Source organism: Neovison vison, chromosome 5 (assembly GCF_020171115.1).
Source record: "Neovison vison isolate M4711 chromosome 5, ASM_NN_V1, whole genome shotgun sequence".
Taxonomy (NCBI): Eukaryota; Metazoa; Chordata; class Mammalia; order Carnivora; family Mustelidae; genus Neogale; species Neogale vison.
The window spans coordinates 4,661,519-4,687,069 of NC_058095.1; the positions used below are offsets into that span (position 1 = coordinate 4,661,519).

A 25,551-nucleotide genomic window follows, 5' to 3' on the forward strand; every position below is an offset into this window, starting at 1 on the left:
TTTCTTTCTTTCTTTGCATTGCGTCTTCTAGGAAAATGCTAGCAAAAATCCTTCTCCGGTAAATGTGTATTGTTGTTGTTGTTTAAATGTGTTTTGGGGGGCGCCTGGGTGGCTCAGTGGATTCAGCATCTGCCTTTGGCTCAGGTCATGGTCTCCAGGTCATGGGATCGAGCCCCATATTGGGCTCTCTGCTCAGCGGAGGGTCTTGTCTTTCCCTCTCCCTCTGCCCCTGCCCATGCTCGCTCTCACTCTCTCAAAGAAATAAAAATAAAATCTTAAAAAAATATATTGTTTTAAATGTGTTTTTGTTCATTTACATGTTAGATTCATTTTTAAAACTCTGGACAATTTTCACCTTGTTTTATAATAATTAGTTACTCCTTGCTACGCATGACAAGGTAGGGAAACTTACCAAAACAAAGCGTTTAAGGAGGAAGAAAGTGCAAATCTTTTCAAATATTCCACTTCAGCATCTCACAGTTTATTTAAACATCACTCCCAGACACATAGGGGGCTGTATATGTTCCCCATCATCACACAGCAGCACACACCCCACACCGGGCAAGAATCTTCGCTTGACAAACGGCCTAGTGTTCTGAATGGGGGCAGCATCTTTCGAGGAGAACAGGAGGGAAAGAAAACATTTACACTCTATAGCATGATGATAAGGAACTTGAGACAGAGGACTTGCAAAACAACATTTCTGAACGATTATAATTGACAGAACAAGTTTCCCTTATTCTGCTTATTTTAAATAGCTAATGTCTGTAAACTTGAACACCAACCCTGGCCGACTGAGCGGTCTTGATTCTCTGTGTTTCCTTCCTGAACAGCGTCCAGCACTCTGCGGACGCCGAAGGTGGCTTCTTCAGCCGAGCCGACGTCCCGCGTGTCGTCCGCCGCAGCGCCCCACCTCGCAGGTGTCCCAGGTCAAATACTCCGGTAGTCAGAGCCCCGGGCCACGATGGCAGCGGCTGCCCACTCCACGGAGAAAAATGAAATGGTCCCAAAGAATCCAAATATCACCATGACCAGGAGTTGCCAGTGAAGGAGAAGGTAGTTACTGTAGAAAAATGCCACGGCTGCGCAGATGGACTGAGAGGAAACAGAACGGGTCAGAAGACGCACTCGGGCGACCCCACTGCTCCCCAGCAAGCCCCGCCACCCTCTGCCCGGATGGGACTTTATCAGCCACCAGGTCACAGATGCGCACCGTATACTCCGGCGGAGAGCCGGCAACTCAGGCAAGCGGAAATGTTATTCTAAATAGGATTTTGCAGGGCGCCTGCGTGGCTCAGTCAGTCAAACCTCTGCCTTCGGCTCAGGTCATGATCCTGGGGGCCTGCGATTGAGCCCCACATCAGGCTCCCTGCTTGGCGGGGAGCCTGCTTCTCCCGCTGCCCCCCACCACACTCACGTGGGCCCACTTGCTCTCAGTCTCAAATAAAATATTTTTTTTTCTTGAGATTTTATTTATTTATTTGTCAGAGAGAGACACGCACACACACACAGAGCACAAGCAGGAGGAGTGGCAGGCAGAGGGGGCAGGAGAAGCAGGCTCCCCACTGAGCAAGGAGCCCAATGTGGGACTCGATCCCAGGACCCCAGGATCATGACCCGAACCGAAGGCAGATGTTTAACTAACTGAGCCACCCAGACGTCCCTCAAATAAAATCTTTAAATAAACAAATAAAATAGAATTTTTGTGAGAAACTGAGTAATAAAATAATGTACACACCCAGTCAGAAATGCACTCGTCTACAGGACAAAGGGACTCTGGTACCTAAGGCAGGAAGCCTCTAATCGCACACTAAAACCGGAACAGCAAATCTCTTGCACGGGGCGGGGGGGGGGGGTATCACGCCCCGTCGCTTCCTCAGTCCAATCAGAAATACTTTCAAGGATGCCCCTGGCTCTCGGTTCAGAACCATCGAGAAAACAATGTTTAAGCACTTTAAAAAAAAAAAAAAAAAGGAGCCCAGGAGCCTGGCATCAGCCCCGCCGGAAGGGGAGCTCACCTGCACAAACTTGAAGACAGCAAAGGCCGGCGCACTGTCTTCAGAGTAGAGGAAGCCCAAGATACTAAGCAACTGGGTATTGAAGCAGCTGTCCCCAAGGCCCAGCAGGAAGCTGCAGAAGATGGCGACTTCTTTGCTGCACAAACGGGAAAATGAATTTCGAACGAGCACTCTTAAGAGAATGTGTTAGAGCCCTTTCCAACGTCAGAGCATTCCCCTACAGGAGCATTTCGCTTTCAAGGCTTAAACACTATGAAATAAGAAGAAATCAACACTGGATGCTACAAAGTAAGAATTTATGCTCAAATGCACTCACCTGCACAGTCCAAGCCAAGTCTGGTCTATGAACTGGGTTTGGGCAGGGCCCCCCACCCCGCCCCGGATGGTGTGTCTGGGCATTACTGTCTCCATCTATAATGGATCTGAGTTGAGTGCAGGGAAGTAAGATCCTCGAAATGGACATAACCAGCTGTGAATGAACGGGATGGCCTACTCCTTCCCCACTGTTCTTCACGGCTTAGAGCAGATACAGGATCACATCGGATACTTGTATGTCCTTTCACAGATCAAAAAAAGCATTTCGTGGGCCAAAAGGTTAAAACTAACAATTGCAGGGTGCCTGGGTGGCTCAGTGGGTTAAGCCGCTGCCTTCGGCTCAGGTCATGATCTCAGGGTCCTGGGATCGAGTCCCGCATCGGGCTCTCTGCTCAGCGGGGAGCCTGCTTCCCTCTCCTCTCTCTCTGCCTGCCTCTCTGCCTACTTGTGATCTCTGTCAAATAAATAAATGAAATCTTAAAAAAAAAAAACAAAAAAACCTAACAATTGCAAAAATAACTTGGGATTCTCCATGAACTCCTATTTAAAATAATCAACATTTGCCAGAGGACCTTATAAAGAAAACAGAATTTCATAAAACGATTAACTGCTCCATTATGAACATCTAGCCACCGTTACCTCCCATCCTTCCTTAAATTACTAGAAAAATGACAGTCACTATACCTGGATTTGATGTAAGCGCTGCTATCGGTCCCTTCAACGGGAGCTATAGGGGCATCCCCAGGCATGTTGAGAAATATCAAATAAAAAGCTATAAAATGCACCAGGATGCCCAACAACACAACTGGATTTCTACCAAAACGATTATTCTTGCTCAGCAGACCAAAGAGGCTTCCACCTACAGAACCAATGAAGTAGAGAAACAGAAAAACACAAGGCCAGATTAATAAATCAAAATTTTGGTTCTTTGAAAAAGATAAAGAAAACAGAGCATCCAACAACTAGTTTAATCAAGGGGAAAGAAAGCACAAATGTTAAAAATAAAAAATAACCATTGAAACAGAAGAAATGTCAAGAATCAGAATAGACTCCAAGGTCAGTGTGGTAACAGCGAGTGGCTTCAGCCCCTGCCTGAAAAAAAATGTACAACAAATATGATGCAGTAATTTTGAAGACACGAGACATCATATGACAAAGGGCAGTGATCTCTGAGACAGAAGGGAAGGAGGGGAGCCCTGCTACTGCCCAGGTGCTGGTCTAGAGAGAAGCTTAGGCTGGGCGGCAGGGGTGGGGGACGTGGGGGAGTGGAGGTGGAGCCCACAGCCCTCCCTGAAGGGAGGGATACCTAGGTGGCTACAAAGTTCCAGAACAGGCTATGAGAAAGGAAAGCTGCACAGAGAGACAATTCCAAAGATCTACAGAGGGTTCCTCTGAGTCTCCCCTAAGTGCTGATCAACACAGACTGTGAGTAAATTAGCAGAGAGCTGCAAAAGAACTGTCTAGAAGGGTTAGCTATATTAGATGTATTAAGACCCTGCCCTGGGCTGGGGGCCTTGTCCCTCAAGCCAGACAGGACATCTCGTGACTCACAGGCACTGGGTGTGCACAGAAGGGTCTTCCCTCAAGAGTGAGGAATAATTAGCCCTCGTCTGAGCACTGCTTTGGTTCTGTCCAACAAACCTCAAAAGCCCCGAAAGAGTCCTACTGTTTCCAAGTAAGTGAACCACAGCCAAGAACAAAGCTCAAGAATATTTAGGGGCGCCTGGGTGGATCAGTTGGTTAAGCGTCTGCTTTCAGCTCAGGTCATGATCCCAGGGACTGAGCCCCGCATCAGGCTCCCTGCTCAGCAGAGAGCCTGCTTCTCCCTCTCTCTCTGCATGCCACTCTGCTTGCTTGTGCGCTCTCCCTCTCTCTCTCTCTGTCAAATAAATAAATAAATAAAATCTTAAAAAGAAAAAAAAAAGAAGAATATTTTTAAGAATACAAAACTATCCAGCGCCCCACCAGGCAGAGTTCACAAAGTCTGGTATCTCCCACGCGACCAGGCAAAGCAGCAGGAAAGCACGACCCACCATGAGGAGAGAAAGCAGTCACACGTGGAGGTGTCATATGACCCAACAATTCCGGTGCTAGTTCCAGAACCCAAGGGAAATGAAAACATAAATCCGGACAGCAACCGTACATACGTGTTCACAGCAGCATTAATTACACTGGCCGACAAGTGGAAACAACCCAAATGTCCAGGGAATGACGAACAGCTAGGTAAAATGGGATAGATCCGTACAATTAAATATTATCTAGTCATAAGAAAGGATGCTGCTGGTATGTGCTAGAATGTGGAGGAATCTTGGAAATATTATGCTAAATGAAAGAAGCCAGAGCTAAGAGACCATGTATCCTGTGACTCCATTCATATGAAAAGTCCAGAATAAGCAAATCCGTAGAGAAAGGACGTTAGCAGTTGTCTGGGGAAGGGCAAGAAACGTTTTCTAAAATTAGACTGCAGGGATGACTCACAGCCCTGTGCGCGTAACTAAAAAACACTGACCCGTACACTTTAAGTGGGTGACATACATGGCACGTGAGTTATGGTTCAATAAAGCTGTACAGAGAAATTTAAAAACCCAGAACTGTCGGATATGAGAACGAGCAAAAACATTAAGACGATTACTCTAACTACATTCCACGTGTTCAGATACATATAAACGCCCAGTACGGATCGAGGTGTGCGCAGTAAAGGAAGGAACAGAAACCACAGAATTCTGCTCTCCCTGTCATGCTGGTCACCACCACCGGCCGTTCCAAGGGTCCTACGGGGTTTTAGCTTCTGTCCTCTTCCCTCAGCCATAAGCTCCCGGTGGGCAGGGAGTCTCTTACTCACACAATGGATGCACAGTAAGTATCTGACAAACTGGAAAGTTCCTCCTACAGGACAATATCCAACACACCACTCCAGGCATGGAATCCGCTTTGTGTGTGCCAGGCTCTGGGAGGGGTATGGAAGTGTTCAATCACTACATCGTACACCTGAAACTAGTATTACATTGTACATTAACTAGAATTTGAATAAAAAACATTAAAAAAAAAAAAGAGGAATACCTACTGTGCTACAGAAAAAAAAATTGGGTCTTTTTCCTTGTTGGTCCCCCTCCCCACTTCTTGGCACAGAGCTGCTCCTAGTACCTGGGAATGTCCTCAGGGTCAGGTGTGTTTTCTGGTTGTTCTCCATTACTCCCTTCTGACCACACCAGAGTTGATACAAATGAGGTGATCCCTGAGGGGTGTGGGGTGGTGCAGCTAACTTCAGGAGGGGGGCTGGTTGCCAGAAGGACCAAGACATGCTTAGAGGATTGGAACCTTCAGCCCCGACCCCCAGGCCTGGGGCAGGGGAGAGGGGTTAGAGATTCAGTTCAACTGTCATTAGCCAATGATCTCATCAACCCTTCCTCTGTAATGAAATGTCTGCACAAACCCCTAAACAACAGGTTTGGGAGAGCTACCCCGGTTGGCTGGGGAACACGTCCACATACTGGTAGGGTACCATACGGGACAGAGGTTCCTGCGCTCGGGACCCTCCTGGTCTCTGCCCTGTGTGCTTCTTCATCTGGCCGTTCACCTGCATCCTTCATAAGCTTTAGTAGCACGTACAGCATTTTCCTGGGGGCCCACGGGAACCTCCAAACTTGCAACCACATCAGACAGAAGGTAGCCTGCGGACCCAGGACTTACGCGGGGCATCCAGCTTGCGTCCAAGATTCAGAAGACACTTTCCCTAAGAATTTTAAGAGAAAAAGCTCGGAGAGACTACAAGCTTTCCTATGTACAGTTTTGACAGGGAATTAGATGGCAAACATCTCACAGTTATCTTAGAACAATGATAATTTAAAAAAAAAACAAACCCCAAAGACCTACCTGTCTGGGTAAAAATAAGCAAGGAAATTAAAATTCAAGGACAGAGAGGTGAAGTACACATACAATACCTATGATAACAACAATGAACTGATTTCACACAGGAACATTTTTTCAGACCAACCTAAGATTTCTCCAATGCCAATGAAAATGCCAGAAAGTCCAATAAGGCTTTTCTCTTCCATTCCAAATTTATTTACAGCACCAATACACGTTCCATAGACACCAGAGAAGAAAGTCAATTCCAGACCTTTAGGAAAAAAGCGGATTCAATTACACATTCACAATCTCCATTCCTGGTTTCTCTTCATGGCTGGTGGTATTTGAGCTATATACATGTACACAGTAAAACTCACTCAGCCTGATGCGTTCCTCCCCCCAAGCAGAGCGGTCTTAATGCTGTGTGGCTGATGAAACGGAATTAGCCACAAGATGGCAGCTGCCATGTGTTTCAGATAAGAATACACAACTCAAATAAGCAAACCCTTTACACCTTCTGTTAGAAACCGTCCTTTGGGAGTGCCTGGGTGGCTCAGTCATTAAGCATCTGCCTTCGGCTCAGGTCATGATCTCCAGGGTCCTGGGATCCAGCCCCGCATTGGGGTTCCTGCTCCGCAGGAAGCCTGCTTCTCCCTCTCCCACTCCCCCTGCTTCTGCTCCCTCTCTTGCTGTGTCTCCCTCTGTCAAATAAATAAATAAAATCTTTTTAAAAAGAGAGAGAGGGAGAGAGAGAGAGAGAAACTGTCCTTTGGGGCACCTGGGTGGCTCAGTCTGTTGAGCATCTGACTCCTGATTTCAGGTCAGGTCATGGTCTCAGGACTGTGGGATCGAGCCCCAGGACGGGCTCGTTGCTCCGTGTAGATTCTCTCTCCCTCCGCCCCTCCCCCTTGCTTGTGCTTGTGTGCATACACACGCATACACAGGCTCGATCTCTCTCTCTCTCAAATAAATTAATCTTACAAACAAACAAAATGATCCTGTGTGGATACGGGATGGACAGAGGACAGTACACATGCAAGTCTGTAATTGTGATTTTTAAAGCACCGTGACCTTATTAGTTGCTCTCCAAGGTTAACCGGAAGTAGGTTTGGAAAACCAATGCATGCTATCCTCCTCTGCTTAAGGGCAAAATGTCTTCATTCAACTCTTTTTCCCAGAAAAGGAAGTTTTAAAAATTAGGGCTAAAAAAATTAAGGTCATCAGTAGAGGACCTCATTCCTTAATGCTACCAAAACTTAAGTGAATTTTAAAGATGTCTGCCATTCATTCTATTTCTCAAAAAAAGATGTTTATACCTGAAAGGTAAATAAAGGCAAAAGTAACACTGGCCCATTATAACTTTTTTTTTTTAACATGACAGCACTTTTTTTTTTTTAAAGATTTTATTTCAGAGGGAGAGAACGTGCACATGCACACAAGTGTGAATGGGGGAGGGGCAGAGGGAGAAGCAGATTCCCTACGGAGCACAGAACCCTAGTGCCCTTGATCCCAGGACGTAAGCTGAAGGCAGATGCTTCACCGACTGAGCCATCCAGGCACCTCGACATAATAGCACTTTTTAAAAGGAAATTTCCTTATCATTCTGAAGATCCGAGAGTGCTCCAGAGCCACCGGGAAACCACAGAGCTCATTCCATTTCATTAGAAAGTGTATGAATCCATACAAAGTTAGAAGGATTTACTCAGTTATTTTCTGCAGAGCTCCATTTTCCCCTAAAATCACTGGTTGTGGGGCACCTGGGTGGCTCAGTGGGTTAAAGCCTCTGCCTTCGGCTCAGGTCATGGTTCCAGGGTCCTGGGATCGAGCCCCGCATCAGGCTCTCTGCTCAGCAGGGAGCCCGCTTCCCTTCCTCTCTCTCTGCCTACTTGAGATCTATCTTTCTGTCAAATTAAAAAAAAAAAAAAAAATCACTGGTTGCAATGAACCATGCCTCCCAGAGTCAACACTTTGGTAGAACCCTCCCACGCTAAATTTGGGCTGGCCCTGTGACATGCTTCCACCAGTGAACGCAGTCCAAGTGACACCAGGCTCAAGCCTTCGGAAAGTCTGGTTGGTTCTCCTTTTGCTCTTTTTGGAGCCCCTAAGCAATCTGGCCTTCCTGCTGGATCAGAAGGAAGGGATCACTTGGGAGGGGGCCACGCAGCCACGGAGACTACCGTGAACAAAGACCCAGCCTTGAACTTGACCCCTTCAGACATGCAAAGGAAACTATCCAAAAGCTGTGGCCCCAGCTGCCTCTACCAGCACCCAGAAGAGACTTCAATTAAGACCATCAGAAGAATCATTTAGCTGAGCCCCATCAGTGCGGAGAGCTGTGAGAAAGAATCACGTGGTGGTTGTTTTCAGTCCTCACAGTCATGACGCAGCCACAGAAAACCCAGGCCACTGTCAGCCCCGTTACCTGTATAGGCAGTCGTAATACTAAGGAGCAGCATCTCCTTGGTGACACATAACTTCAGAGACTTTTCTGTAAGAAAGAAAACAATGCAAGAATGCTTAATGCGATTTTAATTGCCCCAAGATTCTAAAACACTTACTCAACCCAGACACCTCTTGTCGGTAACGCCAGCAGACAGATCCAGTGGGACCGAGGTTAAGGATTCAGACGCTGAAGGGATGAACTTAATCCGGCCTGTAAATAAAACGTTCTCTGCACCTGCTTCGCTACATCCTATAGTGCTGTTTTGCCCCACACATTCCCCAGCTTGAATCTAAAAAAACAACAATGGAACGGAGAAAAGAAACAGGATCAACCAAAACAAGACTGTGTCAACAGACTTGAGTGAAGATTGGGCTAAGGGCGACCATGGCCGGCAGGGAGCTAATGTCCTGGGGGAAGGAGGGAGTGCAGAGCGGCTTGACGAGCGAGCGGACTCCAGAGGACAACTGCCACCCGGGGAGACTGCCAACCGCACTGGGGCTGCCACACCACTTCCTGCGATTCGCAGTTCTCTGGATCTGGGGACGCAAGAGTTAGTTCGGTGTATTTGCTTAGGACTACTTTAACGTCTGTTTTCATGCTGTTCAATGTGGTGGAGATCTGCAATGGGAAATGCAGGTCTAGAAACTGCATATAATTTTTTAAAGATTTTATTTATTTATTTGACAGACAGAGATCACAAGCAGGCAGAGACGGCGGATTGGGGGGGGGCTCCCTGCTGAGCAGGGAGCCTGACGCAGGGACCCTGAGATCATGACCTAAGCCTAAAGAAGAGGCTTAACCCACTGAGCTACCCAGGCGCCCCTAACAACTGCATACTTTAACCATCTTTTTGAACCTGCTCCCATTTCATAGCTTAAGGTCACTGATCTAAACTAGTCCTAAATGAACAGTGTCTCCAGATTTTAGTTCTAATTCAACCACTCCCTACAAAAGTTACACAAGACACAAACGGTCTGTCCTGAATTTCGCCACATGCAGAACAGGATACTTTTTTTCTCTAATCTCATGGAAATATAGAGAGACTAAATGCAGTAAGACATTGTCACCATTTTCACGCATTTCCAGGAAAAAATATAGGATCAATATGAGGTTTAAAACAGTATTTTTTTTTAAAGATTGTATTTATTGGGCGCCTGGGTGGCTCAGTAGGTTAAGCCGCTGCCTTCAGCTCAGGTCATGATCTCAGGGTCCTGGGATCGAGTCCCACATCGGGCTCTCCGCTCAGCAGGGAGCCTGCTTCTTCTTCTCTCTCTGCCTGCCTCTCTGCCTACTTGTGATCTCTCTCTGTCAAATAAATAAATAAAATCTTTAAAAAAAAATAAAGATTGTATTTATTTATTTGACAGAGAGATCACAAGTAGGCAGAGAGGCAGGCAGAGAGAGACGGGGAGGCAGGCCCCCTGCTAAGCAGAGAGCCCGATGCGGGGCTCGATCCCAGGACCCTGAGATCATGACCAGAGCTGAAGGCAGTGGCTTAACCCACTGAGCCACCCAGGTGCCCCTAAAACATTATTTTTAATAATAAAAAAAAAAAAGACATTAGCAAAGTATGTTTGCTTTTGAATAATCAGAAGATTAACAAAAAATTTTAAAATGTTGGGGCGCTCAGGACCCTGAGATCATGACCTGAGCCGAAGGCAGCGGCCTAACCCACTGAGCCACCCAGGCGCCCCTAAATAAATAAATATTTAAAAAAAAATTTTTTTTAAATGTGATCTACAATGACACCATGACTGTGACTATATGTCATTACGCTTGTACAAAGCCACAGTATATACACCACGCGGGGTGCACCCTTGTGTGAACTGTGGACTCTGGGTGACGATGAAGTGTGAACATAGCCTCAACCATACTGAAGGGGGACTTGGATAGTGGGGAGGCTGCGTCTCTGTGAGGGTGAGGCACACAGGGGAACTCTCCTCCTTCTCAATTTTGTGGTGACCCTAAAACAGCTCTAATGAGACACCTGGGAGGCTCAGACAGTTAAGTGTCTGCCTTCAGCTCGGGTGGTGATCCTGGAAAACTGGGATCAGACCCCACGTGGGGCACACTGCTCAGTGGGGAGACTGTTTCTCCTTCTCCCTTTGCCCCTCCCCCTTCTCCTTCTCTCTCTCGCTCACTCCCCCCCTCAAATAAATTTTTAAAAAATCTAAAAAGATTCTAAAAAATGAAGTGCTTTAAAAACAATATGTCATCCATTTGCAGAAATAGATAAAGTGATCCTAAAATTCATACGGAAATTCAAGGGGCCCACCGTGGCCAAAATGATCTTGAAAAAGAACAAAGCTGGCGGGCTCACCCTTCCCAACGCCACAGCCTGACGGCCATCAGCAGAGCGTGCCACCAGAGTAAGGACAGACACGTGCATCCGGAAACGAACGCTCACATTTACTGTCAATTTTCGACCCGACACAATCCAGGGGGGTAAGAACAACAACCTTCTCAGCGGGACAAGCAGGTGGCCGCATGCAGAGGAATGAAGTTGGACTCGCACCTCGCAACACACACAGCAAGGAACTTAGGAGAGATCCCAGGCCTCAATGTCAGAGCGGAGACTGTAAAAGTCTTAGAAGACAACACAGGAGCAAATCTTTGTGACCTGGGCCAGTCAAAACCTTAGAACACCAAAAACACACGCAAAAGATAAAATGGATAAATCATGAGCCTTCATCTAAAATTCAGAACTCTTGAGCTTTAAGAGATATCACTGAGAAAATGAAAAGTCAACCTAAGAAATGGAAGAAAAGATTTGCAAATCATCTATGAGAGACTTTTATCTAGGGTACGAAAAGAATTTTTACAACTGGGCAATAATAAAAGAACCCATAAAAAACGGGCGAAGGACCTGAGCAGACAGGTCTCCTGAGATGCAATGCAAATGCCCCACGAGCATGTGAAAACAGGTTCCACGTCCTTAGCCGTTCGCGAAAAGCCAATCAAAACCACGAGACACCCCTTTACACCCACAGGGACAGCTACCCTCTGAAAGACAGATAAGAGCTCAAGAAGTGGAGAACCTGGAGAAACTGGAACCTTCAGATACGGCTGATGGGACCGTAAAACGGTGCAACCACCCCAGGAGACATCTGGTGGTGCCCGGAGGGTGAAACACGGCGACCAGAACACCCAGCAATCCTGCGGCTCCTCGGCGCCTACGGAGATGCGCAGATGTACAGCCACACAAAAACCCATGCACAGGGCGCCTGGGTGGCTCAGCTGGTTGAGTGACTGCCTTAGCTCTGGTCATGAGCCTGGAGTTCTGGGATCGAGTCCTGCATGGTTGGGGAGGGTGTCCCCGCTCCGCAGGGGGGTCTCCTTCTCACGACCTTCCCCCTCTCATGCCCGTTCTCTCTCATTCTCTCTCTCAAATAAATAAAATATTTAAAACAAAACAAAACAAAAAAACCTGTCCACACATGTTCACAGCAGCATTATTCGTGATGCCTACAAACAACCCATTCTGCAGAACATGCTAGAACACGGATGAGCCTCGAAACCATGACTGTAAGTAAAACCAAAGCCAAGAAATAGGTCATAGAAAAGCACACAGAGTCCGACTCTATGTATACAAAATAACCTCCAGGACCAGAGAAAGCGCATTAACGAGTGCCTGGGGTGAGGGATGGGAGAGGTGGGCAGGAAATGGGCAGTGAATGCTGATGGGACATTAGTTCCTTCTGGGGTGAGGAATAGGTCCTATAATGGACTGTGGTGACAGATGAAGAACCCCGTGTATGTACTAAAGGCCACTGAACTGTCTACTTTAAATGGGTGATCAGACAGCACGTGAATTATATTCAATAAACCTGTTCTATTAGGAGAAAAAAATACCACCTAACAGCTTAATGGATCCCCTTGCAGACTTAAAAAAATGTTCGACAGAAACAAATTTCATTACATATACAATTTCAAAATTTGTTTTCACATAAGAGAGCAAATATGTTCTAACATCATCGAGCTCATTTTAATGGCCAAGATAATCTACAGTACAGATGTACTGAGGCCTTATAGAGAAATATTTCAATTATTTTCAGTTTCTCCCTAATAGAGACATCTTAGCCATTAAATCTTGATAAAAATTCTTAAATTATTTCCTGAGGATAATCCTATTAGTGGAATTGCCGGGGTAAAGGCACAAACATTTTAAGGCTTCTGATAACTGGCTGACTAATGGCTCTTCAGAAAATAACACAAATAGATATTCCCATCAGCAAGGTGGTCTCATGCATATAAACACCTACTCCCCATAACACGGACAATTAATTTTTTATCTTTTGAAATTTGATGGAAAACTTTCAAACCTGTATTTCTTAGACTTAAACAAATACCTTCCCTGCCATTTTAGCTCTATTAAGTTGCTTTGACAAAGTTTCACAGTTTAAGCAACGAAAGGGCATTCTTTTCCCTTATCGTCTGAGTGACCTGCCTTAAAAGTTTCTTCAGTTACTTTTCTAGTTTCATTTCTACGTTGAACCCACCCGGAATGCTAGGAGATACGACATTTGAGTCTATTTTTCTACACAGCCCACTCCTTAACTTTGCTTATTTAAGAATCTTTTATTGTGTTTATTGTACTGTGGACATGGGGCTGATTCTAGAATCCAGTTCCATGGCTCTTTCTATCCCAAAGTGTTCAAATGAACTCACAGTCAACTTTAATATTCATTAGGGAACGTCCTCCTCCTTTTCAAAAAGTTCCTGGGCTATTCTGATTTATTCTTCCAGATCGACTTTAGGACTGCTTCAAGACCAAAAAATAAATTTTAAAGAACTTTCTAGAATCCCATGAAGCATACACACTCAGTTGAGGAATGAGGTGCTTTTCAGATAACCAGGAGCCTTTCCCGTACAACACGCATCACAGCGTCGACAGAAGGAATGTGATGATGGAGAATAAATGAAACACAGCCCCCCACGCTGCCCCCGACCAAGACAGACGGATTACTTAAAACTTAGACAGTCTTCTTCCTTCCTGTCTTCTCTTTGACTTCCTTGCTACATCATTACCTTCTGTTGCTCCCCAGGGCCCAGCAACCAGCTCCTAAATCTACCTGTCCTGTAACACCTTACACGCCCCTTACCTTTTTGGCTGCTCCTTCTTTCTCCCCATTCAAACGAGACAGCTCAACATCCTATCCCTCCCACACCCTCCTGAGCAACCAACTAGTTCCGCGTGGAACTAGTTGGCCCCCATTGTGTTAGTGCCCCATTTTAATGACAGAGAAGTTGAGGCGAGGTCTGTACATTGAGGAAGGATATCCTGAATCTGGTTACTATCAACAGCAGCCAGGCAGAGCAGGTTCCGCAATGGTGCAGAGAGGCCGTATAAGCCTCACCAAGGCTGGATGGACCATTCCATAAGCCTGGGGGTCATCAATCTCCCTTTTCCTTGACTCCATGGCTCACCAGTAAGCCAATGTGGCTTTCTAGGCCAAGAAGGGAACAGTAAGAAGTGAGTATCTACGAAAGGAGTCACTAAAAAATATTAAATGCCATCATATATGGTTAAATCGAGGGGCATCTGGGTGGCTCAGTTTGTTAAGCGACTGCCTTTGGCCCAGGTCATGATCCCAGGGTCCTGGGATTGAGTCCTGCATTAGGGTCTCTGCTCAGTGGGGAGTCTGCTTCTCCCCCTGCTTGTTCTCTCTCTTTCAAATAAATAAAATCTTAAAAAAATAATGGTTAGATTGAGACTTCTGTGGGTTTGTTTAGTTTGATTCCTTTCCCGTCTGGTCCCTCTGATCAATAAAGGGCCTATGACAAACAAGTTTCTAGGCCCGTAAAGCTGAAAGACCTTCGACTGTGGCGACCTCCCGTCCTGCTGGGGGACAGTAGGCTGCATCCTTTTTAATTACAGCATATCATTAAGAATGTGTTCCTGAGGGGGCGCCTGGATAGCTCAGTTGGTTAACCATCTGCCTTCAGCCCGGTTCTTGACCCCAGGGTCCTGGGATCAAGCCCCACGTGGGGCTCCCTGCTCAGCAGGAAGTCTGCTTCTCCCTCTGTCCCGCCACCGGCTCGTGCTCTTTCTCTCTCTCTCTCAAAAACAAATAAAATCTTAAAAAAAAAACCAAAAACAAAAAACTGGTCCTGAAACATAAGAAATACCTGTAACAGAAGCCTGATTAAACAGGCTGAACAACAAGATGCTATATATTCGAAACTCAGACTACCACACCCATAGCCTTTTCTAAAAAAGGACCATAGGAATTCTTGGCTAGATTCTTGCTTTGTTTCCTCGGACTCAGGCCATGGCTGATTAGATGAAGAATTTGCATCCATGCCCAAGGCATCCTGTCGACTCCCCACAAGCACAGAGCGAATAAGGCCAAAGGGCTTAACTGAAACAACACGGGCCCTAAAAGGCTGTTCCCCACAAGACAGCAGTCAGATTCTCTCTCCTTGGGAGACAAAGAGGCCGAGAGAGCTAGGGCAGAAGCAGAGAACTGGGCCCCATCAGGCCTTACAAGAACCGGAAGCCATGTTTGCCGGTTTCTGAAGGAACTGCAAGATGGCCGTTATGGGACTCACTGGCTTTGCCCGTGACACAGTTTGGGCTGGAATCCCAGCTCAGCAATGTCCCAGCTATCTGATCTTGGGTAGGTAATTTCTCTAAGCCTCGATTCTCTCTTCTAGAAAATGCAGAGAATGGTAGGTGCGTGTTCTAGGGATACACACCTTGAGGATAACACAAAAAGAACACCGAGGGAAGAGGCCCCTTTAGTCGAGCCCAACTGTTCCCCGACTCGGTTCTGAGGAGACCGTCTGTGTGTCCTCACTGCCTTGTAAAGCGCAGTCCGTGAGCAACCCGCACCTCCCCGCGCGTCCCTTGCACGGCACCAGGCCGGGCAGTCGGGCTGCCGTCCATCCCGCACACCCCAGAGACGCCGAGAAGACGAGCAGCCTGCAGAGCCGCATACCTGGAGAAACGAAAACACTGCAGGATCGTCAATCCAAAGCCACCAGGGAAAGGGGGAAAGGCAGATGTTGTGGCTGTTCCCAAACAGCTCTTACATTTCAGACACAGAAAATACTTACTGAATGCATCGACTGCTTTTCCCATAGTGCTCTGGGCAGACCTGGAAAAATAAAACAAAATATCAAAGCGTTTTCCCCTGAAAACTGAAGAGAGAACCAAAATGCTATCATACGTGCATGGATGTTCGTCAAAGCTCCGTCCTCTACGTGGTCTGGCAAACACTGCCGTTGTCCGAGATGCTCCTCGGTCCAGGGTGTCCCTCCGGGACCCCATCCTTGCCTCAGAGAACAAGGGCTACCTGTGTGACCCTTTATTAACAGCTGAACACAAGTCCCTCAAACTAAGCTGAAAGCACACACCCACGCGTGTCCTTCTCAGAAAGGCTACTTCAGGCAGGACAGAACTCTCCTCCACCCTGCTATTCCCATTCGCTCAAGACCCCTTGGAAGAACACGATCTCCCTCCACTCTGACTCCTTCAAAACGAAGCTGTGCGGCGTGAAAACTCTTCAAAAGCAACACCAGCCCCTGGGCTGCCAGCCGGGTGTGGGAGAAGCTGGGGGTCAGAAACGTGGGCTTCAGGGGTTTGCCACTTCTTCCTCGTACAGTTTTAGATAAGTTATTGCTGGCCTCCAAGTTTCATTTGCCTGTTTATAAAACAGGGGCGCCACCACTTCACTGGAACGATGTAACGGGACCGTGTAGCCAAAATCAAAAGTCTGACACGTAACCAACTGAGCAACCGTACACCTCGGAACCGTACACTCTAAATGGGTAAACTGTATAGCATGTGAATTATATCTCAATAAAAACTGTTTTTTTAAAAAGATTCCTACTTCTCTTCTCTCTCACCTACTAGAAAGCTCTATGAATGCACGAACCCCTCTCTGTTCGTTCAACGAAACACCCTCCAGACAGAGCCTGGAACAGACACTCAGATACAGACCCAGGGAGGGAGGGGAGGAGGGAGGCCAAAGAGGCAACTGCCAATGAAGGAATTCCTAGAGGTCGCCCAGCTCACAGGACCTCACGTGCGCCTGACATTGGGCTTGATCTCAGGATCCTGAGTTGGATGCTCAGCTAAGCCAGCCAGGCACCTCCCCTCTTCAACGTCTTCCAGTCACACCGAGAACAGAACCTGCGTCCCTGCACGGCCTCCCGGGATTGACTCCCTGCCCACTGCAGACACGCCCACTTCCACTCCCTCCCTGTGCCTCCCTGCAGCCCTGGCACCCACCGCACCCCTTCCCACCACCTGGCCTTGGCGGTGGCCATCGGCTGATCCTCCCTCCTCACCGGTCAGGCCTCAGGGAGCCACCCAGCCCTCCATCACCTCCCCCTTGCACTGCCTTCTTCGCACACACTTTGTGGTTTTACACCAGGACCGTCTACACCCCCTCTAAAATTAAGCTGCACTAAAGCAGGGACTTATCTGTCTTGTTCGCTGCTGTACCCCTCAGCTTTAGAGGGGGGCTGGCGCAGGGTCTGTGCTCCTTATAGAATAAAGACAAGGAAGCTTTAAGTTTGGGAGACAAAATGCTAAAAGGACTAAGCAACACTCCTTCCTCAGCACCGCATCCCAGCCGTTACACAATCCTCTGTCCACGAATTCCCTGAGAACAGGGATGGCCTGTATCCGTCTGCACGGCACCACCACCGGATGCTGGCTAAACAAACCGGGGTTTTAGTTTCTGCTCAATCTGTGGTATTCACCTTCACAGAATCCTTCTCCAATATCTGTTAGCTTATGATTAAAAATACATACACATAGTTCACATTATGTATATGGACCAGAAATATATACCCATAAGTACATATACATAGTCAAACCAAAGGTGACTCTTCTCCTTTGCTTTATTTTTATTTTTTTAAATATTTTGTTTATGTATGAGGACAGAGAGAGAGAGAGCACAAGCAGGGGGAGCAGCAGAGGGAGAGGGAGAAGCAGGCTCCCCACTGAGTAGAGAGCCTGATGTGGGTCTCGATCCCAGGACCCTGGGATCATGACCTGAGCTAAAGGGAGACACTTACGTGACTCAGCCACCCGGGTGCCCCTCTCTTTTGCTTTAAACAAACTTAGTGAAATTTTGAATGCTTAGTGATCCTCTGACCGGAGAATTTTAGGCCTTTTTGGGATTAACAAGGCAGCACAGCATGCTCAGTGCCAATGTTTTAACAATAAATAACACACTATAAAGTAATCTTCGTGATTTACTGATTCAGAAACAAAGCAAAAAGAGACTGGCAAAGATTTCTCATTTCCCTTTCCTCCAACCTGAGTAATACCTGCAGAGAAATTGTCTGTGATGTTGTAGTTTTACTTAAAATTCAAACAGGCGCAAGGTAATTACAGTTTTTAGGAAAACACAGGGCTATACACCTGTTTCCCCATTTGGACTCCTCTGGGGAGGAGCACGCGCATAGGTCAGAGCAAAAACCTGGCCGCGTGCACAGAAGGGTGCGTGTGATTGAGGATCATCAAGGACAACTGTCCCCGGCCCTGCTGTGCCCATGCACCACGGGAAGAGGGAAATTTGGGGGCTGGGTCAGAGAAACCATAACGGAGGGCAAAGACTATCTTCCATTTAACTTTATAAGTCCACGTCTTTGTACATTAAAACACAGGGGATGCCAGCTGAATTGAAAGTAAAATTGAAAGGAAACTGAGGCCCAGAGAAAGAAGAGGATTATGGCTACTGTTGAGGGTCAACTTGTCAGCCACAACCTGGGATTGACTCAAATCCCCTGTAAATGTTTCCCCGCCTCTCCTTTCCTTTCCCTTCTGACTCCCCGCAACTCACTCTGTCTTCTTTCTCTTCTGATGGGCTTTAAAACCCGTCCCTGGGGAGCCTGGGTGGCTCAGCCTGTTAAGAGGCTGCCTTCAGCTCAGGTCATGATCCCAGGATCCTGGGATCGAGCCCCACATCGGGCTCCCTGGCTCAGCAGAGAGCCTGCTTCTCCCTCTCCTTCTGCCTGCTGCTCTGCCTAATTGTTCTCTGTGTGTGTGTGTGTCTGTGTCAAATGAATAAATAAAATCTTAAAACAAAAACAAAAAAAAAAAAAAAAAAACATCCCTCCAGGCGCCTGGCTGGCCCAGTCAGTGGAGTCTGCAACTGTTTCTTTTTTCTTTCTTTTTTTAAGATTTTATTTTAGAGAAAGAGACAGAGAGGGAGAGAGAGAGAGAAAGCACATGTGGGATCAAGCAGGTGCCTGAGGGAGCCAGGTAAGGAGAGGGAGAGAATCTTCAGCAGACTCTCCGCTCCCTGCTGAGTGCAGAGCCGGAGGTGGGGCTCAATCCCAGGACCCTGAGATCGTGACCTGAACTGAAATCAAGAGATGGACATTTAACTGACTGAGCCACCCAGGGGCCCTGAGCCTGTGCCTCTCGATCTCAGGGTTGTAGCCCCACACTGGGTGTGGAGCCTACTTAAAGTAAGTACATACATACATAATAAAAAATAAATAAATGAAAGTTTTTCCTCCTGACTGCCCAACACTGGATATTAGGGCTATGAAAAGGTTGAGAAGGGGCGCCTGGGCGGCCCAGTGGGTTAAAGCCTCTGCCTTTGGCTCAGGTCATGATCTCAGGTCCTGGGATCGAGCCCCCAATCAGGCTCCCTGCTCAGCGGGGAGCCTGCTTCCTCTTCTCTCTTTGTCTGCCTCTCTGCCTGCTTGTGATCGCTCTCTGTGTCAAATAAACAAAAAAAATATTTTTAAAAAGAAAAGGTTGGGAATCTCTATACTACATCCACTCAAAATAGATTTTCAAATAAAAAGGAACATTGCCAACTTCTTACTCGTTTTCCAGGTCCTGGTCATCAGAGGACTCATCTTCTCCCAGGACATTTTCAGAATCTGGCTGCCGAATGAGAAAGAAAAGAACTGTCCCCACAAGGCTAATCACTGTCAGGGCAATAAACACTGTTCTTCGGTCACTCTCTAGAGAAAAAAGAAAGAAGAAAGCAGATAGCACTGGCCATGTAAACAGTTCGAGTTATTGTTGTGTTTAAAACCATCCAAACGTTTCCTTGTTACATGTTTACTTTACTGCATTAGTGAAAATCTCAAACAAGAAACTCAACAGAATACCTTCACCTTTGTCCTTCAGTTAAAGTACTAATAAGCCAAAAGAAAAATGGCACAAGAAATTAATCATATTCTTTTAACCAAAAAGTGCACAGACAAAACAAGGGTTCAAAAGTCTAACAAGCAACTGGTAAGCTTGTACACGGCATGAGCTTCCTCTATACCTTGAGCTGCTGCTCAAAGCAGAGTCAAAAACTAAAATCCTAGCTTAATAATATAAGCAAACTGTGAAGTGTGTAAACCTGGCGATTCACAGACCTGTACCCCTGGGGCTAAAAATACATTATATGTTTATTTAAAAAATTTAAAAATTATAAAATGGAAAAAATAATATAAGGAAAAAGTTACTAAAGACTAAAATCTGAGAGGATTAAGGAAGCAAGGTTCATTAGAACAAGGTGAACAGAGCAATAATGGATCTTTTTGTGAAATTCTTCTTTTTCAAACATGTGTGCATAAAGCAAAGCAAAACGCACAAACCTGATATTTGAGTTTTCCCTTGCCAAGCAAAATATATGTAGAGGTTTCCAAAGAACAAGCTGGGGGAAGAAAAGGGAGGACAGGATGTTGAGAATTTATTTCCATATTTATAGTTTTCAAAGCGGTTTTTCCATTATTTGTTAAAAAGAGAGAGAAAAAGAGATTTTTTTAAAGCATATATAATTTTTAAAGTATCTACCTGCCCTGGATCATTTAAAAGTATCAACTCCGCCCTGACTCCTTCTAAAAAATTAACTGACCCAGATGGAATTCGGTCTCCTTCCACCTGACCTGAATCAGAGCTGCCCTTCAAAGGCTCGACTCTCTTGGAAACATGTGATTTATTGGGACTCCGGAAATGACTACTTGGAAACAAGCTTATGCTACTTCTCCAATTCTCTATTTTAAAGACTCTATGGCGGGGGTTGGGGTGGGGGGAATCCACGATTCAGTTACCTGCATCTAATCAGACACTTTAGCATACTTTCCCAGAAAAGGAATCATTCACTTACACTTTGGTTTCTTAATACACACCCCCTTACAACTAAACATCTGTATTTATGAAGACTTATCAACACCACAATTTTGGGCAATAACCACGAGGGTAAAGCCACAGGACAGATTCCACGACAGAATGACCATTTTTGCATTTTACTTAGGAAATATATAACATGCTAGATCATTCAGCACTGATATAATTAGTCTCACTTTCAAATTTTTAAAAATGCATTTATTTTTAAGTAATCTCTACACCCAACGTGTGGCTCCAACTCATGACCCTGAGATCAAGAGTCATATGCACCCTCCCACAACTGAGCCAGCCAGGTGCCCCTCATTTTTGAATTTTAATATATTTGTTCATAGTTATCAAAAGCTGCTCAGTGGGAAGGATGTGGTCTTTGGAATCCAGATAAGGATGGTTTAAATCAGATCAGTTACTTCACTTTTAAGCCCGTTTTCTCATCTGTAGAACACAGATAATACCTTCTGGTCTCCTGAGGTGGTGAGGATTACTGAGATTTACTAAGGAAGCCAACGGTCCCTGCCTGAAATATAGCAGATGCTAAATACATTACGGTTAACATGATTTCCTCTTTATTAATCGTGACTGCCGATGAGGCAGGTGCATGCCTTTCATGCAATTCTCTAAAACGTTAACTCCGTATCATACGCCGCTAGGAAGTCAGGTCCTGGAACGTGGAAGGATGCAATTTTCAACACAAAAAGATCTTAAAAAATGGTGTGACAACAGAATTAAAGGAAAGACTGAGCTCCAGGAGGATTATTACCTAGATTGTAAGAGTGCCCAGAAAATTCCACTGTTTCTCCCAATAGTATGCTCATCTGAATTTATTGTCAGGCAATTTCCTTGTGCTGTCCAAAGCACTGAAATTCAAACCAAAAGTTTGTCAAGGGAATGAGATCACTTGGCTTCTTACCCCACAAAACACATGATGCGCTTAAGTAAATCCCAGAAAACAGAGAAAATAAACATCAAGATACTTACCGGCAGCTGCAATTCCAATGAAAACAGAAGCTGTGTAGAAGGACCACGGGAGAGGCTGGATAAAAACGGCAATGTACATGCTAAAATGTAACAGGTCAACGCATTACGGTCAAACAATACCGCATAGAGAATGACAATTATGCCTTCTAGGAATCAGTTCTGATGATTCTTTTGTTTTAAAAGTCAACCTGGGGGCGCCTGGGTGGCTCAGTGGGTTAAGGCCTCCGCCTTCGGCTCAGGTCATGATCTCAGGGTCCTGGGATTGAAACCCGCATCGGGCTCTCTGCCTGGCGGGGAGCCTGCTTCCCCTTCTCTCTCTGCCTGCTTCTATGCCTGCTTATGATCTTTCTCTCTGGCAAATAAATAAATAAATAATCTTTAAAAAAAAAAAAAAAAACACAAAAGTCAACCTATAAAGGACTTCTCCAGTATTGGAAAAAAAAAAAAAAGGGACAGAGGCGACCTACTCATTTCTTAATGTATTATTTCGAATTGGGTCAGACACGGAATAAGGGTTTGCAATCGGTCTTTGCCAATAGCTCAGCTTGTGCTGGGACTGTAGTTCTACAACCCAGAAGAAAAGCTTAGTTACCTCAGGTTGAATTCCTGTTAATCAACGTGATATAAAATAAGAGTATTTCACAGGAAGTTCTTTCCAACTCCCACAGAAAGAGATGTGGGGATACTATTTTTATGAAGAGTAAAATGAAAGCAAGTGGGCACACGTCATCACATTAAAACAACATGGCATCTCTGGGCATCAAGAAGAGAACCAAATCCCTAAAATACTGCCTGTCAACTATTCAACCCAAGTAGGCAAAAAAAAAATTTTTTTAAGTAATCTCTGCACCCAAAGTGCGGCGTGAACCTACAACTCGGAAATCAAGTGTCACATGCCTTTCTGACTGAACCAGCCACGCGCCCCCAAGTCAGCAATTTCTTGTGAAAAGTTTACTACGTGCTTGGAAGGTGCTGAGGGAGTTTGGATTAAATGAAAGAAAATCACACTACTCACCTGTAAAATAAACCACTTGCAAACATAGAGAGCTGAGGTCCTATAATGGCAACCACAGATGGTGTAATCAAATTTGAAGCGGAGAACACGCCATAAATAATTGCCATGCTGTACACACAACACATAAAAGGGACAAACAAAACCCTTGAATCACTGTCTCCAAAGTGTGTTTTCCCAAATCTGCTTAGAGTCTATAAATTTTTCTGCCATAAACCTTCATTTCTCTAGTTGAACTTAACGATAAGTCTGTCATTAAGCTGAATCCTACAGTTAGGTTTTCACGTACACAGAATCTTGAAGTCTCATCAAATTTCCCTTGGACTCAGCCTGCCTTGGACAATATGCTTTTAATGGAATGGTAACGTATAAAAACAGCTAACATGTAACACGTAACAGACATCAAACCAAATATTTTACGGATGTTTTCTTTATTAAATTTGACAGCTCTATAAACTATTATTATTATCCTCACTCTACTAAGTCCAGCTAGATAGCTGGGGAAATAGTGAAGCCAGAATCCCATCCCTGGTGGTCTTGCTCCAGAGGCCCTAGTCAACCAGTCTGCTCTACAAACTTAGCTTACAACTCCTGGCAACTACATGAAATTTCCTGGTTATAAACAACAGGCACAGAGTTATCACTCGCTTAAACCAGAATTTATTTAACTCAATCTAATCATCTCACTTGAACATTATTCAGCTACTATAGACCCAGTCCTAGAACACATGTCTTGTAGCAGTGTGATAAAACCATTTTGAGGGTCCTCAATTCATTCCCCAGACACTATCCACAAACCCAAAGTAAATTATTCTGTGACTTTTATGATGCTCTCAAACATAAGGGTTTGCTGGAATTGGAAGACAAAATAAAAACTGAAGTATTGTTAATCGCTTTAAAGATGGACATTAGCACCCCTTTATTCTCAAACATCATATGTAAGATCAGGTTTAGCATAGGGAATAACCAAATAAGAGGAGTTGGGGGGGAGGGGAGGATATTGGTCAGCATCTAATGGTTAATTGCAAAGAAATTGAGAACCCGTATGTGCTTATATCCAAGTGTTTATATCCATGTGTGCATTACACTCCCAGCTTCAATTACAATGTACTAGTGACTCATGAAGGTCTTTTCACTTTATTTTCTGTCTGTAAAAGTGGGACTAAACACCTCAACAAAAATCTAAAAGCTCCCGATGACAGCATGTTCATCACAAAATTACAAAGACAGGAAGGCTGATTCAAGAATCATATAAAACATCCTCTGTTTAGGATGGGGAAGATGTACTTATGACAACACTTGAGTGTTTATTAAATGCCAGGCGCTGTGCCAAGAGCTTCACACCCATTTTCTGAGCGAGGAAACGGCTCGCAGAAGTAACCTGCCTAACGTAACGCAGTGTTAAACCATGAAACCAGGATTTCAAACCCAGTATTTAATTCTACATGACACCTAAACTCGCCATGTTTATTATGGTCTCCCAAACAGACCAGACACAGAGAAAAAGCAACCACTACGAATTCAATCACAGTATCATTGCGGGAGATTCTGGTAAGATTTCGGTTAACTACTGTAATATAGGAAGGAAAGTCACAGAGTACCATACCTGGTATAGCCACTGCCGTGAAAGTCTGTGCTATTTAAGCTCCTGATGACAGTTTGCTGCGTGAAAGATAAAGCTAATCAATGAAAACATTTTGCAATCTCCCTCCCCATCTCCACCGAAGTTTGTCTCCAAGAACTGAAAATGAAGCCCTCAGCAAAAACTCAAAGATACTCAGTACATGTTGAAAGTCAACTAGGAGAGAAGACGGACTACAGGAACAGGAAAAAGCAAACCGACGACAGGGAAGGGGAAAAGATCAGATGTAGCTATGCTTGGGGGTTCTTTTCTCCTCAATTCTCCCAGGACTAATGGAGCCCTTAATGCAGACAAGAAATAATAACACGTCAACGTACAACCCCCAGGTCAACCGGAGCAATAAGCCGCACGGTTTAACTCCCCATCCCGGTACAATATTAGCAAGAACCGTCTGACACTCGAAATTGACCTGAGGCATAAAAAACGAGGAAGGGCAGGTGGAGAAATAGAAGGCTCAACTTAAGCGCGCTGTTCGGCACAATTACTGATTATTATCATTTTCGGCATGCGTTACGAGAGGCACGTCAAAGGAGGGAGAACAGATCCCGACTCACCGCCACGTTTCCGCAAGTTTGAAAGGCGGTGAACATAAACATAAAGGCAACTCCTAAAATTATAATGTTGAAGAGCTTTTTAGATTCCGGGGACATTGTGGCTCAACTCGGCCGGGGGCCCGCAGCGGCCCAGGGCGGTCAGCTCTCCTCGGGGCGAACCCACTGACAATCCTGGGGAAGGAAACGAGACGGTGAGAAGAGGAGGCCGATCCGGGGGCAAGGCTGCCAAGCTGTCAACTTCCAGTTCTTGGATCAGAATCGCGGGTCAGAGTGAGGTCCTCCCCGCGGGCAGTCAGGACATTCCTAGGAGCCGATCCGAGCAGAGAAGGGCCGGACCCCCGGAGAGGCGCCAATAATGTCGTGGCTCCCGTTGAGGGGCCCGCGAGGGGGATCAGGGGCCAAGACCGAGGTGCAGCGGCCGGCGCGGCCCCGCCCGCCGGGCCCTGACTCACCGCGGGTCAGGCGACCCGGTCACCTGACCGCAGCCGCGGCTAGCCGCTCCGCCGGCTGGGAAATGTAGTCCTGCACAGCCCGAGACGCGCAGGCGCGCCGTGAGGGGAGGGGCGCCGAACTCGCGCCCCACCCCCCAGGAGGAGCTTCAAAGCGGAACCCCGCCGAGAAATCGGGAACTGCCGGAGGGAACCCG

General features: G+C 45.9%; 1 protein-coding gene across 3 annotated transcripts; it reads right to left on the reverse strand.

The window, feature by feature from the left end:
• Window positions 1-459: 459 nt before the first annotated feature.
• Window positions 460-25,400, reverse strand: MFSD11 (major facilitator superfamily domain containing 11). 3 transcript variants are annotated; one of them, XM_044247351.1, is made up of 14 exons: window positions 25,358-25,400; window positions 24,906-25,076; window positions 24,316-24,371; window positions 22,713-22,820; window positions 21,698-21,777; window positions 21,480-21,576; window positions 20,191-20,249; window positions 19,422-19,563; window positions 15,685-15,725; window positions 8,605-8,670; window positions 6,328-6,453; window positions 3,018-3,192; window positions 2,019-2,154; window positions 460-1,095 (listed from the first exon to the last, which is right to left on the reverse strand). In XM_044247351.1, exons 2-14 carry the CDS (start codon window positions 24,999-25,001, stop codon window positions 931-933), a joined length of 1,347 nt encoding a protein of 448 aa, XP_044103286.1. In that variant the 5' UTR covers window positions 25,002-25,076; window positions 25,358-25,400; the 3' UTR covers window positions 460-930. The 3 variants fall into 3 exon arrangements, with proteins under 3 accessions (XP_044103286.1, XP_044103285.1, XP_044103287.1); XM_044247350.1 differs by lacking the exon at window positions 25,358-25,400 and having other exon boundaries at window positions 24,906-25,336; XM_044247352.1 differs by lacking the exons at window positions 2,019-2,154; window positions 25,358-25,400 and having other exon boundaries at window positions 935-1,095; window positions 24,906-25,336.
• Window positions 25,401-25,551: the final 151 nt, after the last annotated feature.

Excerpts from the sequence above, each read along its gene's own strand:
- MFSD11 (XM_044247351.1), bottom strand. The coding sequence starts at position 25,001 with ATGTCCCCGGAATCTAAAAAGCTCTTCAACATTATAATTTTAGGAGTT. Across the intron at positions 3,193-6,327 it reads TGGCATTGGAGAAATCTTAG|GTGGAAGCCTCTTTGGTCTG; the intron begins GTTGGTCTGAAA and ends TTGGTTCTGTAG. Across the intron at positions 1,096-2,018 it reads CTGTCTTCAAGTTTGTGCAG|TCCATCTGCGCAGCCGTGGC; the intron begins GTGAGCTCCCCT and ends GTTTCCTCTCAG.